This window comes from Trichomycterus rosablanca, chromosome 1 (assembly GCF_030014385.1).
Source record: "Trichomycterus rosablanca isolate fTriRos1 chromosome 1, fTriRos1.hap1, whole genome shotgun sequence".
Classification (NCBI taxonomy): Eukaryota; Metazoa; Chordata; class Actinopteri; order Siluriformes; family Trichomycteridae; genus Trichomycterus; species Trichomycterus rosablanca.
In genome coordinates this window covers 34,813,166-34,829,571 of record NC_085988.1, presented here as the reverse complement: position 1 = coordinate 34,829,571, position 16,406 = coordinate 34,813,166, and the positions used below count along the sequence as shown (strand labels likewise).

The 16,406-nt window shown below is 35.7% G+C and overlaps 1 protein-coding gene across 1 annotated transcript; it reads right to left on the bottom strand.

Moving 5' to 3' along the window:
- Positions 1 to 4,870: 4,870 nt before the first annotated feature.
- Positions 4,871 to 5,779, bottom strand: foxb1a (forkhead box B1a). The gene has a single exon (XM_063002220.1). The coding sequence runs from the start codon at positions 5,777 to 5,779 to the stop codon at positions 4,871 to 4,873; it is 909 nt and encodes a 302-aa protein (XP_062858290.1).
- Between the last annotated feature and the right edge of the window lie 10,627 nt (positions 5,780 to 16,406).

The window sequence follows — 16,406 nt, the reverse complement described above, 5'->3', positions numbered from 1 at the left end:
TATGTTTTTACACACACACCCTTCAGGTGAAGAAAGTTGTGATGTAATTCTTGTATCTAATCTTTAGAAAGGAATGTACAATGTAACTGCAATGAACTTTCTCTTATTTTTAATGTTGCCATTTGCCACACTGAACTACAATTTAAATCAGGCAACAGCATTAACAATCGAACTAAAAACATGAATTGTAATAATTGTATTTTATTTCACATACATTGTGGGGCATTATGTATTTATTGTTTTATTAGTAAAATTAAAATTTTGGCCATGCTTTAGCTTTAACCATAACAATAATACAAATAAGTTTCTGTGGGGTTTTTATTAGACTTAGCACTTCTGTTTGTCAGAAATCCAGCAGATAGCCCTGTCTCAGTGGAATATGGCACATGCCTCCCACTGACATAATTTGTTTCACAGTCACTGCTCAGCAGTGTGAATTAGATGTTGACGTTCTAATTTCATGCACATGTGGGTGTTTGGCCCAATTTAGCTCCCTCTTCATCCCAGCCCTCTGCTGCTTTCCCTGTCCACTATTGTCAGCCCCACCTGCATCGGAATCTGCTTGACTTCTAATGGTGAATTATCAATATTTTCTTATATCTTTTGATATTTAACTGTGTAGGTGCAGCAAGAAAGCAATAATTTGCATATTACATGAAATGAAGATACACAATAAAAAGTAATTTGTGATCATTGCACATGAGTCACATCTGGTGGATGCTGATTTGTCTAACAGGTATTACAGAAAAATAGTTAAGAGCCTAATGTCCTAATGCTTTCAATGCAAACTTGTCCATGCTTTCTAAGTAATATCTTGTTTGCAAATAATGTATGATTACATGCAATGCATGTATTTATTATCATAACTTTCCTGACTCTACTTTATAAAGCCTTAATCTTGCAGAAAATAACAAATGAAATGTTCTTATTTAATACCTTAAGTATTAAGGTTAGCTTAGTAATAAACATGTTATAAATAACAGGCCACTGTCCATTTCACTTTACTAGCTGTGAATGGCATGCATTAAGCAAATCAAAAATTATGCAAGCTAATTACCTAGAGCTTCCACTTTAATGAATTATTTTAATTAAACTACTACGTTGTGGTTTAGCCTGGCATGTTCTATATTTTATCCACTTGGCCAAGATGACCTTCTTCTTTGTAGTAACAGAGCAGAGGGAGGGACGCAACAACAGTTTTGTCTTTGATTAGTCAACACAGTTCATGGCTGTGCTAATGAATGGAGGAAGCCTTTAAGGGACAACACGCCCTGCTACAGCTCAAAGAGCTTGATGTGGAAAATACACAGATAAAGCTGTTTTAAAAGGACACCAGTTAGTGTTACAATGTATCAATACTTCAATTTTATTTAACAAAAGACATAAAATTAGTAAGTTTTCAATTAGTACTTAATATCAGAATGATTCTTAGTGCGTAGAGAATAATTTGGTCTGAGGGTGTAATTTTAACTTGGGTATTTTTAACTAGAAACAAACTGAACCGCTTTAAGGATTTTTACAAATGTCAGCACATTCCAGAAATATTTAATAAATTAATGCTGGATTTTTTCCAACACTGGTTAATGCAAAGCACTAAATAAAAATTAGCTATTGGATTTTCTTTTTTTTTTATTGTATTATTTTTTTTAAATTTATATGTAGTTTAATTTAGCAAATTTTGCTTTATTTGAGTTTATAAAGTTTTAAAGTTTTTTTTAACATGCTTGTATGTTTGCATATAACATTAAATAAATACACCTCAGTCTGTGTGTAAACAACGATGGCACACAAATAAAATTGGAATAAATCCCAGCAACTTGCAGTGTTGTGCAAACAGAGTCTAGGGGGAGGGGTTGGATTTAAATTCCAAAAGGCTCTCTGAGCTCGTTTCCTAGTCCCCCAGTCAGCTATGTGTTTGTGAGAAATCAGCCTTTTTGTCTCTTTGGAAAAAAGGCTAAATCTACATCGGTGGCCCAGTCGAAGTTTGCAATTCTTTGCACTTTCTATTCAGCTGAATGGGAGTGAATGAAGTGGCCAGAGAGGCTTTTATTTGATCAGCTCACTTGCATAAAGTGTCGGAATTCTAATGTATTTGCTTAATATCCCGGAGAAAGCTGTTGCTCTCTGTGCAGATGCAAACAAAACACCTGTTTCTCCATTCTACCGCCTTTACTACACGATCCCTGTATATATAAATATTTTACATTTTAAAATTATATTTATATAGGCTATATAAATGCGGAAAAATATAAACTTCTTAAATGAAATGGAAATGTGAACATGTGGGAAATCAATACAACCATCATGTTCAACAGCATCACTGAATGTACATTCATCAGTCTAATTTTGATAAATGAATTACAATTACCGTATTTACAAATGCATGCGCACATTTCCACATGGACGTGTATACTTATTGGCAGAATATGAGGTGAAAAGTGCGAGTGGTTCACATGAATGAATAAATGAATGAATGAGTGACTGTGCGCGCTGTGACTCTGCAACACGAGCTCCGTGCATCCTAATCAAGCCCGCGCGCTTCATTCACTCCCAGTTAACCAAGTGCGCTATTTCAACAGGCTGCAGAATCATGCCAGTGTGCGCTCACCACCATCCAAAACTCCAAAAATAAACTCAGTTCTATCTAAATGGATGCTATAATAGTAATAGTAATAGTAATAGTAATAATAATAATAATAATAATAATAATAATAATAATATAATAATAATTAGTTGTAATAATAAAAAGTTGAAATGCGTAACTGCCTTGTAGCAAATAAATACATAAAATAATATATTTAATAAATTTATTTATTTGATAAAAATATATTTTACATTGCCAATATACTGTATGTCAGATATGTCGCAGATATATTGCTGTAATAAATTGGTAAAAATGTGTACCCATTTTAATTTTGGTGTAGGCAAAAACTAAAACACCGAAAGAATTTTTACGTTTGAATAATTTTATTGAAAAAATATTTTGATGACCAAGTTTATAATTTAATGCAGACAATTTTGCACACTTTTTTTAAAAGCTCGCATGCTTGCAGCAAAAACAACACAATATTTCAAAAAGCATGCTTTATATCGGAACTAAAAAGTAGTACAAATTTACAGCATTGAATACACATGGTCACCACGGCTTTAAATTAAATGCTCCACAAAACATCTCCTGTAAAATAGAGATTATCTAAAACATTGAACTTAAAAGTGCATCATTTAACACAATTTTATATCACATATTTGTAATTATTCACATATATATTTTGCCTTTTACGATTTCCTCATACTGTAGTTTACATGTTGTTTTCAAGTTTGATATACAATATAGGCCAAAGTGTTAAATCAAATGTGGTATGGTATAAAAAAAAAGTAAAAAATAAAAAAAATAAAACAGCTGTTTGTATAATCTTGTAGTAGATTTTGCATTGATTTAACAGACTCATAGAATGAGAAGTTTGACTTACTTTGCATGCAATGTTTTCCAGTGGTGCTCGTTGACCTCGTAGACTAACTATAAACCAAAGCAAGTTTGGCTATTTCTAATAAATAACCTTAATAATAATTTGATCTTATTACTAACATTGCGGTTGAAAAAAAGATAATTGTATAAATGTTAATTATTAAATGCAATGCAAAAATGTTCTTGAACAAATAAAATAGGCCTTTACTGTACTCAGTCAGGGTGATCAAACAAACACTATAGCTATTTTAAGCAACACATAAAATCAAAAAACACAGACATAAATTAACAGCTCTGTAATACAGATATAGCTCTTGCCTTGATTGTAAAGCGGTTGGCTATCTTTTGTGGTAAACGTTTTAAAAAACGTTTTCAAGATTAAGCTTTGGACAAGGTTACTGACTGCGGTTAGGTCCTGAAAACTATCGTACGAAATACAGTAGTAGGCTATGTCAGAATAGAATGCCACCTGTGCCAGGCTAAAGGATTAGAGTAGAATTAGAGTTGACAAACCAACAAACACATATAGTTAATTTACGTTAAATGGACAAGCATATTAACATATAAAAGTGAGCATATATTGTGTAAACCATAAAAAAACAAATAGCAGGCTACTGGTGGTAAAAGCAATTTTTACTGACCTATTAACTGAATTAACTGACCTTTAGCAAAACAAAAACCTGCACTGAAGATCAATTTTATGCACTTGTTTTGTATTAGCATGGATTTCAAATAAAGTTTTGGATGTGTGTAATTTAAAAGTAGTTTTTAAGAGAGTTATGAATGTGTTAAATTCAGTTAAACATAGTTTGCATGCATTTGCTACATGATTTTACTGAATTTAGTTCTTGTTTTTAGTTTTTCTTGTCTTCAGTAGTATAATCTTGTAAAAGATTTTAGCTCTGTACTTATTGAATAAACTAACTGGGGTTTCAGAAGCAAATTTAGCATGCAAGATTTGACAGGGGTGTCAGTTGTTCTTTACTGTTACTTCAATAAAGAGTTTGTTAGTTTTTTTTTTGTATTTATGCAAATTAAATACAAGTTTTGTATTTGTGTACATTTAAAATATAAGATAATAAGCTACTGGCAAGAAGCATTTGCAGTCGTCCTAAGGGAAAAGTAAAAACTGTATTCACACAGGCTATTTAAAAATAACATTACGGCCTCTATAATAATAATAATAATTATAATTATTATAACAATAATACTGAAATACAAATACATGGTAGCGCTGCTCAATATGAATAAATATCCGTAATTCAAATATATATGGATTTGACAACTTCAGATGGCGTTCTAATCTGACATGCTAGTATTAAGTACAGTAGTATTGGGATTGGGACGCAGTCATGAGCAAGTCTATAGACCTCCAGTTTGTTATTTCTGTAACTTTGGTCCGCGTCAGTGCACGGCCACAGACTGCAGGGTTGCCGGGCCGCTTAGCGCGTCGCTCGGGTTTGCAGGGCTGCTCTGGCAGGTGCCCGTGTGCGGTGATGTGGGACTCAGCGACTGTGGAGAGTTCGAAAGAAACGCAGGCAGGTGTGTAGGCATGGGCTTGATGGGCACAGGAATAGCTGGCAAAGTTTGGGCGCCGTGGCACAGCGTCTTGATGGGCACGCCGTACCCATAATCGCCGCTTGCTACAGAAATAGGCGCTGCGCTCTCGAGCGCCCCGGCGCCGTACATATGCGGCCAGGCTGTGGCGAGCTGGCCGGGCAGAGGGTAGCCAGCCGACATGGCGGGCATAGCCGAGAAAGCCAGGCCACCTGGCACCTTGTAGTCACGGGCGATGATGTTCTCGATGGCGAACGGGTGCTTGAAGGTGGACGGCGGAGGTGTGGTCAGGTTGTAGGCGGGTACGTGTGGCAGGTGTGCGCCAGTGGCAGCCAGGGCGCTAAGGCGCAACTTGGCATGCTGCTGCTGCAAATAATGTGCCGCTTCGGACGGCTTGCTGGGTGCCAGCGGGTCTGACAGAAATACCTTAAAGCGCTTGCGACGCCTCAAAAAGCTGCCGTTCTCAAACATGTCGCCACAGTTTGGGTGCAATGCCCAGAAGCTGCCCTTTCCAGGCTGGTCCGGCCGCCGCGGGATCTTGATGAAGCAGTCGTTAAAAGACAGGTTGTGACGAAGAGAGTTCTGCCAGCGCTGGGTATTCTCACGGTAGTATGGAAAGCGGTCCATAATAAACTTGTAGATCTCGCTGAGAGGCAGCATCTTCTCTGGGCAGCTCTGGATTGCCATGGCAGTAAGCGAGATGTACGAGTAGGGTGGTTTCTGGTCGCTGTATGTGTTTCTGCCCGGGCGAGGCATCTTGAACTAATTTGGCTTCAGAGTTTTGCCCGAAATATAAAAGTCTAACAGTCGGATGAGAATAAAACAACAAAAAACAAGCAGTTTACCGAATTGTCCAAGTTCAGAGTCCGATGATGCACCATGCACTCCTTATGTAAAGTTGTGCTCCAAAACATTAAAAATAAAAACAGGCTGCTTCTTCAAGTCAGTTGTCAGCTATAGCCTGCTGAAAGCGAACCTGGAGCAGGCTTGGTTTCCTCTTGCCAGTCAGTCAAATGAACGAGATCCAGTCTCTTCTCTTGCTTGATAAGGTGAGCTAAGTGCCTGCCTTCATGGCCTTCCTCGAACCATCTGATAGTTTTATGTGGTGACATGAGCAGAAAAGACCCCCGGCGCGGCGCTTCATTAATGTGCCACTTCTTTGCTATCACATGACAATCGCCTTGGGAGGAGGAGGACGAGGAGGGCGAGAGGGGGGGCATGGGAGAGAGGCATAATCTGGTTTCATTTACACCTATTTACACGGACACCTTGGGCCAATAGGAATCATTTCCATTTGAAGACAGAGCAAAGGGGGTGAAAAGGCTCGGCAAACCGGAATTGAACCGCGAAGGCACCCAGTAACAGTGTGTGAAGGTATGCGCTAACCTTTCTGTGGGCTTCGCAGGGTGCTTGGTCTGCAATTCACGCGTACAAATGGAGCTACTAAGCAATGGGATGTTTGACATGGAAATTGGCTGCCACTAGCTCCCAGTTTGCATTGTATTGTTACGGCTACTTTTTGGTTTGCTGTCAGGACAGAACTCGTATGACTTTTGCTTTGCGCTTTGTTGAGGCTCTTAAGAGCAAAATGTCAATTGCATCGCCAACGTAAACACATTGATAGGAAGTTGCACATGTTTACATTTGAGCACGACTATTTACACTGAACCTGTTCTCTGTGGCTGATGTGTTTAATGTACTTAATTTAATGAACTTGTTCCTATATTAACATCTGCATGTAGTAGGCCTACATTATTTTTAAAGAAAATAAACCACACAAGAGCTTAAAATCAAAATCTCATTATTTCCACTGATTAAAAATATCAATGCAGTCCATTTCAATGGATTAATTTCTACGAACATAAATAGAAAACTTGTGCTATTTTAAATAGAACTAATCTCTTTGTCGATGTTAAAATATCAGAGAGGCTCATTGTTTCTGTTTTAAATGCGCAGGCACAGCTGAAAATATTAAGCGCAACACTCCAGAAACCTCTTCACATAACAAATAGAAAGCCAGTATAAACATAAAGACACAAAGGTGCTTGTACTGCATAATATCTAAAAAGTAAAGCACATTTATTAACGCTTTAATGGTCTTACCAAAAAAATAATGTTTAAAAATGATTTCTTTATATGTTTAGTTTGGGACTTGGGACTACACAAACAACAATCAATTAATATATATATATATATATTTGCTAGTGCACACAGTATTTTTAATGAGCCTCTATCAAACAGTTGAGATGATCACAAAAATTATACAACTTTTCTTGGATGATTTTTCAGCTGCTTGCTTCAAGTTGACATATAGGTTAGAAAAGCTGTTTTCTTAAAACCATCTACCAATATTTTTGAGTTTAGAACATGTCAATCAAGGAGTAGATACGACCCAAACAAGATTATTTAAATACAGCTTATTTTTACCCAGGTATTTAGACTCAAAGTAAGATGGTTGAGCAGACCATTAAAGGGTTAACAATAATAAGCACTATGCAGAAAAAATGCATAGCAAAAATATATAAACAACACATACAAACAAATAATAAATAAGCATGAAGAAATACATCTTACCAAATATACTTTTCCCAATTATTTTTAAACAATAATTAAAATTATTTAAGATTCGAAGATTCAGTAGATTTAAAAAAAAAAAAAAAAAAACTAAAGACTTATCTTTTCAAGCAGGCATTTGTATGATGTTGAATGTTTTTGATGTTTTCATTGTTGTGTGTTTTATTATATAAATGTGTGTGTATATTTTATGTCATGTAATGTTTTTGTAAAGCACTTTGTGATTCTTATCTGTCAAAAGTGCTATATAAATAAATTTTACTTACTTACTTAAAAATAGTCATTTTGGGGTAGCATGGTGGCTCGGTGGGTAGCACTGTCGCCTCACACCAAGAAGGTCCTGGGTTCATGCAAGTGAGGTTAATTGGAGATACAAAAAAGTAATTTTAAGTTAATTGTTTAATATTATAAAACAAAATAAAATATAAAACTTAATGCACTACATATACAATATAAAATATTTTATATAAAACAATATATAATAAATGCTGTTTCGATTTAAAAAATAAATAGAAGAAACAAGTAAATGACCTAAATAAAACTTGCTCCACATCATTAATAAGCAACACTAAAACACGAGTATTATTATCAGTTTCAGGTTATTAATAATTTAATATTTAATACGTAAATAACGTATTTATATTATAAACTACGATTTAAAGTGCAGGATTATCAGCAGTGCTCAAAAGAAAATGCACACAAACCGCTATACAAAATAAACACAAAACCCTCCTTGAAACGAAACTTCATGATGCAAGGCATCCTTTTGTATTCACGTAAAACAAATTGAAAAGTACTTCAGAAATGCAAATAAAGCTTTTAGGGTGGCGTTGCGAAAACTGTATAAAATATCCATAAGTCAATTATGTGAATGCGAAAACCAAATGGAAGCCCATTTTGAGCAATAGCCATTGAAGCTTTATTTTGCAGAGCTGACTGAGGGCCACCTTTCCGCTTGGTGGGTTTGCAATGCAGGAGACCACACACGCGCTCTCCGATCTGCTCATAATTTATGCAAATTTTCTTCCATAAATCCACAATGCGAGCCTTCAGCTCTCTGACCGATTACCAACACAAGCGCTTATCCGCATCGCTACAGGCTGAAATACACACTTTATTCTGAGAGAAGGAATTGTAAAAGGAATCAAACTGAGACTTTTAGTTCATATTTAGAAGAGCGGAGAACAGACAAGAGAAAGGAGGCTAGAGTTTCCACACAATCTGCGTGTCAGCAACACTCTCCGGGCTGGGAAGTCAGCTCCACGCTGGGACTTCAACCCAGAGCTCTAAACATGTCACCACTGCTTTTTCTCTTCCTCATCAACTACCTCTTTTAACATGTCACTCTCCTGTTTGTGTATTGACAGAAAAAAGGCCAAAGGTTTCCGATTTCCAAGCTCTTCGGCAAGAAGTTTTCCAAAGCGACTGTGTATTGGAAGCAACATTGATCAATCTTTCTTGAAACATATCAAGTATATTCTTTAATGAATTAAATTTTTATGCTGTCACATTTAAAACAACAAATTCAACAAATAAAAAACAAATAACAACATCTATAATAATAATAATAATAATAATAATAATACGCGTGTTTAATAAATAATAATTATGCGTTGGTTTAAGAAATTTTATTATAATTTTATTTTAATTGTATTTATTTATTTATAAATTAACCCTATGATGCAAAGCATCATCCCAGTAGATTCACCGACAAGGGTTAAATCGATTTGCAGTTTTGCACACAATTGCGCATTATTATTGATGAGACCACCAAATATTGTATACATAGCCTACAATTATTATTATTATTATTATTATTATTATTGGTGGTGGTGGTCGTGGTGGTGGTGGTGCTGCTTTTTTAAATACCAAAATATGCACAAATAAGACTGGCTCCTTTAAACTGTGGACAGGTAGGTACCACGGCATTTCTGTCTTGCGCCTACTCCCTCTTATTTTCGCGAGTGACATAGGCTCCACCGCGACCCTGACCAATGTACTTAATGTACTTAATCATTCATTAACTCCTTTATTTTTTACAAATGGACCCAATAATCGGAAGAGGCATCACAATAGATTCGGACAACGACAAGCGGTTACAACGACTTGCAATGTTTTCACACTTCATTACGCACACAATGGCACAGTATCAGTGGGTGAAGAGAGACCACCCAACTCACCGCACAGTTTGGAATAAACTGACCGGCAGCTGGCATGCAAATTAGTTATATTCTTAACACACCTTCTTACTAAAGCCAATATTTTTTTTCTATGCGTGATTATTTGTTGCAGGTTTCCGTCTTTTTGTTTTCTATTTTCTATAAGTCGTTGCTACTTTGTGTTTGGGTCCTGAAAGCCACCCCATCATCTCCACCCCCTCCTCCTCCTCCTCTTCATCATTTCAGGACTTGGAAATCAGGCTAGCAGCAGTAGATCAACTGTACAATGTGTGCGCAAGTTTGGTCATTTGTACAGACAGAACAAAGGCCGAGCTAAGCCAAATTGCGCTGCACTTGTGAACCGGTGCGGGACTCTTGCTTTAAGTGTCTTTTACAGCGGGGGTGTATGGAGGTGTTTGGGTGGGGTGGGTTTGGGGTTATAACAATTTTGTGTGCGCCCTAAAAGAGGAAAAAACAAAAGCCCTCTTTGCAACCATCTCAAAGTAGAGTAGTGAGGCGTAACATTCCCAAGGCGACGGGACACAAAAGCTTAAGGTCACAGGGATGAAAAGAGGAATCAAACAGCCACTTTCACACGTCTGCCCTCCATAACCGCTAAACCCGCACAATGCCAAACAAACACTGCTGCCGCTAATGCTACTGCTAATGGTACTACTACTGCTGCCACTGTAGCGCTTGTTTGGACACTATCCAGCCAGATGCTGCCAAATAATGACGCAACATTCTTGTCTGATGGCATGTCATAGATGGGATATTACAGATGACAGAAGAGTGGAGTCGTATTCACCAAGAAACAAGCTGCACAAGCACAACACACAAAAAAGAAATACAAAAGAACAGGTGCATCCAAAAATATTATATGGCAACTGGATAAAAACCTGTGCGGCACATGTGCTACCAGCGTCCCCCCCACATGCTGCCCATAAACTAATAATAATAATAAGACTAATAATAATAATAATAATAATAACAATAATAATTAATAATAATAATAATAATAATAAGACGAATAATAATAATAATAACAATAATAATAAGACTAATAATAATAATAAGACTAATAATAATAATAATAACAATAATTATTATTAATAATAATAATCATAATAATAAGACTAATAATAATAATAATAATAATAATTTATTGCATTTTGCAAAAAAAAAAACAACAACACATGAATCTGTGATTTGATAATTTGCTCAAACCTTTATATAACTGATTAAACTACTGTACAAAGAAATGACTTTTGATATTTTGGCTTACCAACTTGATTGTATTTTGTAAATATAAAATAAAGAAATTGACAGACAAATTTAAAGTTATGACTTTATGATGGGCAGTGATAGCTCAGTGGTTAAGGTACTAGACTAGTAATCAGAAGGTTGCCGGTTCAAGCCCTGCCACCGCCAAGTTGCCACTGTTGGGCTCCTGAGCAAGGCCCTTAACCCTCAATTGCTCAAAAATCGTGTTCGGTCATAACTGTAAGTCGCTGTGGATAAAAGCGTCTGCTAAATGTCGAAAATGTAAATGACAAAGGCAAAATAAAAGTGAAAAGTTTATAGAATATTTAATTTACACACAAAATATTCCGCAATAAGCAGATAAACTGGTGACAGATGATGTTATCATGATTGGGTTTAAAAGGAGGATCCACCAAAGGCTCAGTCTTTGCAAGCAAAGAAGGGTCAAAGCTTACCACTTTCTGCCAATTTTTTTAAATAAAATTGTCAATTATTTAAAAATAAACATTTCTCAATTCAAGATTACAAATAATGTAGGTCTTTCACCATCCACTATGCATAATATATACATAATATTTGTGTCCTGGAATATGTAGCCTGGAAATCAGTATTGTGTTCAAGCTCTCATACAACATTGCATGAGATACCATAATTCTTCTGTGAAAAATATAGCTACATAGGCTTGGAATACCTTTGTTACTTAACACAGCCTGCCACTGCATCAAGAAATGTATCTTAAATTGTATTAAACTCTACCAGGGACAGTGGTAGCCTGGTGGGTAGAGCTTTGGGCTATCAACAGGTTGAGAATTCGAATTCTAGCTCTGCCATGCAGCCACTTTTGGGCCCTTGAGCAAGGCTCACTCTGCTCCACGGGCGCCAAACAATGGCCATACTTTCAAACAAGCTGGGATATGCAAAGAAAGAATTTCATTGTACTGTACACATGTATACGTATATATGACAAATAAAGGCATTCTATTACACAAATAGCAAGTCTTAAATCAATTCTATGCAGATACATTACCAAGTTCTCTGGGCCTAAGATCATCTCAGATGGAACAAAAGACAGCAGAAACATCTGCTGTTGTCAGATTCCATGTTTCAGCTTGTTTTTGGGGAAAAAACAGATGTCGAGTTGTCCATGCCAAAGAGAAAAAGGACCTTCCTGACTGTTATTACTGAAAAGTGCAAAAGCCACCAGCATCAGTGATCATAGCATGGGTGACTTGCAAATGTGTGAAGGCACCACTGACAAGGAGGCATATATTAAAATTTTAGTAAAACATACTCTGGTCACAATGGTCAGTGGTCATAATATACCCAATATGCATGGTGAATTACCAAGCCTGAACAAAACCAGAAATAAAAAGGAGAAAATCACTAACAAAACACAGGTGGCCAAAAAACAGAAACAAAAAAAGAATAAAAAAAAGAAAAAAATCCACCAGCCCAAAGCAGAGTGGCGATAGAACAGACAGACAAGCACGTTAGTCGAGTATCACACGCTCGCCCAGAAAAGAAAAGAAGGACATTTACCCCACAGCGACATAAGCCTATGCTGTCCCCAGCAAAAGTAAGAAAACTCTGGGGGACGGGGTTTCCCCCTGCATGGGTGTCAGCAATAAGAATAATAAGCAATAAGGAAAGTGTGAAAATTAGATAAAAGAGAAAAAATGTAATGTAGTGTAATCTCAACACTAGCAACTCATTAATGGGTAATGATCGGCGTTCTTGGGAAAAGCATAAATACAGAGGATTGGAGTAAAATTTAAGGCTGGCTATAAAAACACAGCTCAAAAAGTTCTTCAGAAAGCAAATGCCAGAATATGAGTGAAAGTTCAAGCTATGCAGAGTGTGCAGTTGACGGATAAATACAAACATCACAGAGAACCATACAATAAGGCCGGGGTGAGGTGGCCAACGAAGCCAGTATATAAGAGGCTCTCCCAGCTGCAGTGAATTAATGCTGATTAGATCTGTTCTTGTACTAGTATTATTGCTGGTAGTAGTTTAGTTATTGCTCTTATCATTTCTTTATAACAAAGTAATAAAATAAATAGTACATGTATAAATTGTACATTATTTTTAAGTCAACAATATTTCCAAAACAATCCAAACCACTTAATTTTGTGTGGGCTATTACACACAATGCCAATGTCCAAGTAAAGTCAAAAGTCAATCAAGCCTTGAACTTCTTTTATAAGTGTCTTTAATGTGTCCATGTCAAAATCAGCACTGTTCTAAGAGTATTAGTATTAGAGTGTAATTAGAGAGTGCAATTGCTGTCTTTGTAATTGGCCTTGTTTACATAAGTAATTAAAATGCAAAATAACAAATCTGAATAAATAAATAAGTTTGTCATTGTTTTTTTTAATCAATCTGTGGAGCAATAAAGATGGTACAGTGGTGCAAAAGTGCACTGAATGTAACTATTACATACATGATCACACTTATTTGCATGGCTGTAATGAGATCTCCTCCCCCAGCATGCCCTCAATTACATGCATATTTTGCAATGAAAAAGCTTGTCATTTTACCAACTTATCCTTCCAGATTTATTTTTTAATTATAAACCCACTACAATAAACAATATTACACAAGTTCAACTGAATTGTTGTGTAATGTGCATTTCTAAACAAACACTACATAGTCAAAAAAGCCCCAGACAAAAGCATCAATATGGTAATATTACCATTTGCTGTGGGTGGGACGCAGCTCATTTCCCACAAAGGTTAGCAGGATAAACACGAGGGCTGCCCCATATAGCGACTCCCACATTAGTATGAATGTAAAATTAATTAGCTGCTGCTTGGTGACATCAATAGCAGTACCTGGGAGAACAGCTCCTCCAGGGCATGGCCAACATATGCTGGGATTATACTTAATGGACTAATTACAGGAATTATACATTCATTATACAGCACATCAGGTGTAAAGAGTGTCTCAGCTGAGCATGGGTTGGGACAGGGACATATCAAGAGGGGGTATTAAAAGCCAGGTCAAGACTCATTTGTCTAAAGCAGATTTTCCTTTAAAAGAACATTTTTGACATTTGTATGAACTAAGCAAATTCTATGTGTTGGGTAAATAAAACACAACTTTACATTAATATTTGAGATGTAGTAAACACAGACAAAGAAAGTAAATAATTAAGTTAAACAATACTAGTGGAAATTATCAAGTGCACTAATATCAATTATGCATTGACATGCTTATTGTATTCAAGTATGTTACTTTTTATTTATAAATTATATATATTATATTATTATTTTACATTATAATTACATTAAATTGCATTATTTTAAAGTACCTTTATACTGAAAATATAAAATAACATTTGTTTGAGATAAACTTTCATTCCAAATACCAAAAATAGGAGTGGTGTGACTGTATGCTCATACACACATGGGGAAAATTAAACCCATTAATTTATAATTCAAAAATGTTTTATGATTAATGTCTTAAACTCTTAAAATTATAGTAAAGTGCAAACAAAATTAAGAATTGTAATAATTGCAACTATTATCCATATCATAGTAATGCATTAACAATAATAGTAATTAATGGTTAATAGTGATAACAATAATAATTGCAATATAGCATCTATTATCCATACAGTTTGTGTAACAAGGTGTACAGGGAAATATATGGGGTATAGTTAGTAAATGTATATGTATAAGTGGTAGGTATAGCTTAGAAAAAAAGATCAATGAATGTACAATTCATAGAGGTGTACCTGATGAAGTCCTTAGTGTGTGCATGTAATCCATATGTTTATCTATCTACCTATCTGTGTATCTGCCATCCTGTCTGCCTGTCTCTAGGCCTAAAGGACAAATGTATTAATCACTCATGTTTTACATCATTTTTTAAAAGCTATGACACAAATAATAATACACTTACAAAATGTAGATTAAAAAAAATAAAGGTAAAATAAAACTATTTTTCAACTCTTTGAAACCATTGTGATGGAGTCAATTTTTTTTTTTTTTTTTTTTTTTTTTTTCAAATAATAAAAAGCAGCAGTTGCTTGGCTCGACCATCAGGTGGGGGCAGCCACTATACTCTGCACCAGGAAAATTAACTTTTCACCTAAAAAGTTTGAAGCCACGTATCACGGAGTTCATAGAATGTTTTATTGAAATCAGCACTGAGATTTAAATATCACTGATTGCACAAAACAGTAAATTTAGATGAGGCAAATAAAATGTTATTTATACAAAATCAATGGGTATAAATTACCGTTATTATTATTATCATTATCACAACCTTTGTAAGCATAATGAAGCACCTTAGCATCCGTTTGATGGACTGACTTTCTAAACACCCCACAATAAATAGCACAATTCAATTAGTTTAATTTATTATAAGATTAGAGAATGCCATCCAAAAAAGCTTCAAAATCAACACCATTTTGTTGACAGATAAAGCAAGGACATGGCTCTTTAGCCACAAAGGTTTAGGCATTTGTAACATTGTACCTAATGTCTAGCATAGAGGTGGTTGTATGCTAATAAAACTGGTGCATTGAAGATTGTGGACAGAATAATGAAAAATATAACTTGAATATTTTTTTGCTCAGGCAGGAGGTCAAATCATGGATCCAACTTGGTGTTCTAAAAGAGAAATGACCCAACCCACAAATTGAATAGCTAAATAAGGCTGAAGTTGAGCTTTTGGAATGGTCTTTCCAATGTGAGCTCAAATCTTAAATGTGCTGAATGCATTTCTTTGGCAAAAAAAAAATATATATATAATGAACTTATAAATCAACACAAGGTTGAAAACAGTATGTGTTCCATCATTAAAAAAAAAAACAATTGCAAAAATATCTAATCTGTCAAGATGTACATGTCCCTAACAAATGTAAACGTTCAACCCCAACTGCATTGTCATATTGACAAGCCCTGAAAGGTATGTGTGTATGTGTGAGTGAGAGAGAAAGAAAGAGATTATGCTACAAACATACATCTGGCACTTGACTGCAGTGTAGATACAGATTGAGACACAGCTGGGAATCAATTTAAAACAGAGCGACACCTGTCTATTAGCGTGTGTTGTTACGCCGTGGTAAAACCAATATGTGTGAACTGCGTTTTTATGAAAGCATGCATAATGTATGAGATAAAAGGTGCCACTAACATGGCCTGAAAGGGTCCATATGGAAAGAAACAGCAGGACTGATGAGTGCTTCACCTGGGTTCAGGGTTTAGGCTACCAAGTGTGACTAGAAACAGGGGACTTTTCTACCACCTGCATAATTCATTCCAGTCATAGCATTCTCTTTAGGTTTGGTGATGGATGGTACTGCCTTAAACTGATCACCTACTGAAACTGAGCTATCCTTGCTCACTCTACTGACTGATTCACACTGAAGTTTTTTT

Bases quoted from the DNA above. Each gene is read 5' to 3' on its own strand.
- foxb1a (XM_063002220.1), bottom strand. From the start codon at position 5,779: ATGCCTCGCCCGGGCAGAAACACATACAGCGACCAGAAACCACCCTAC.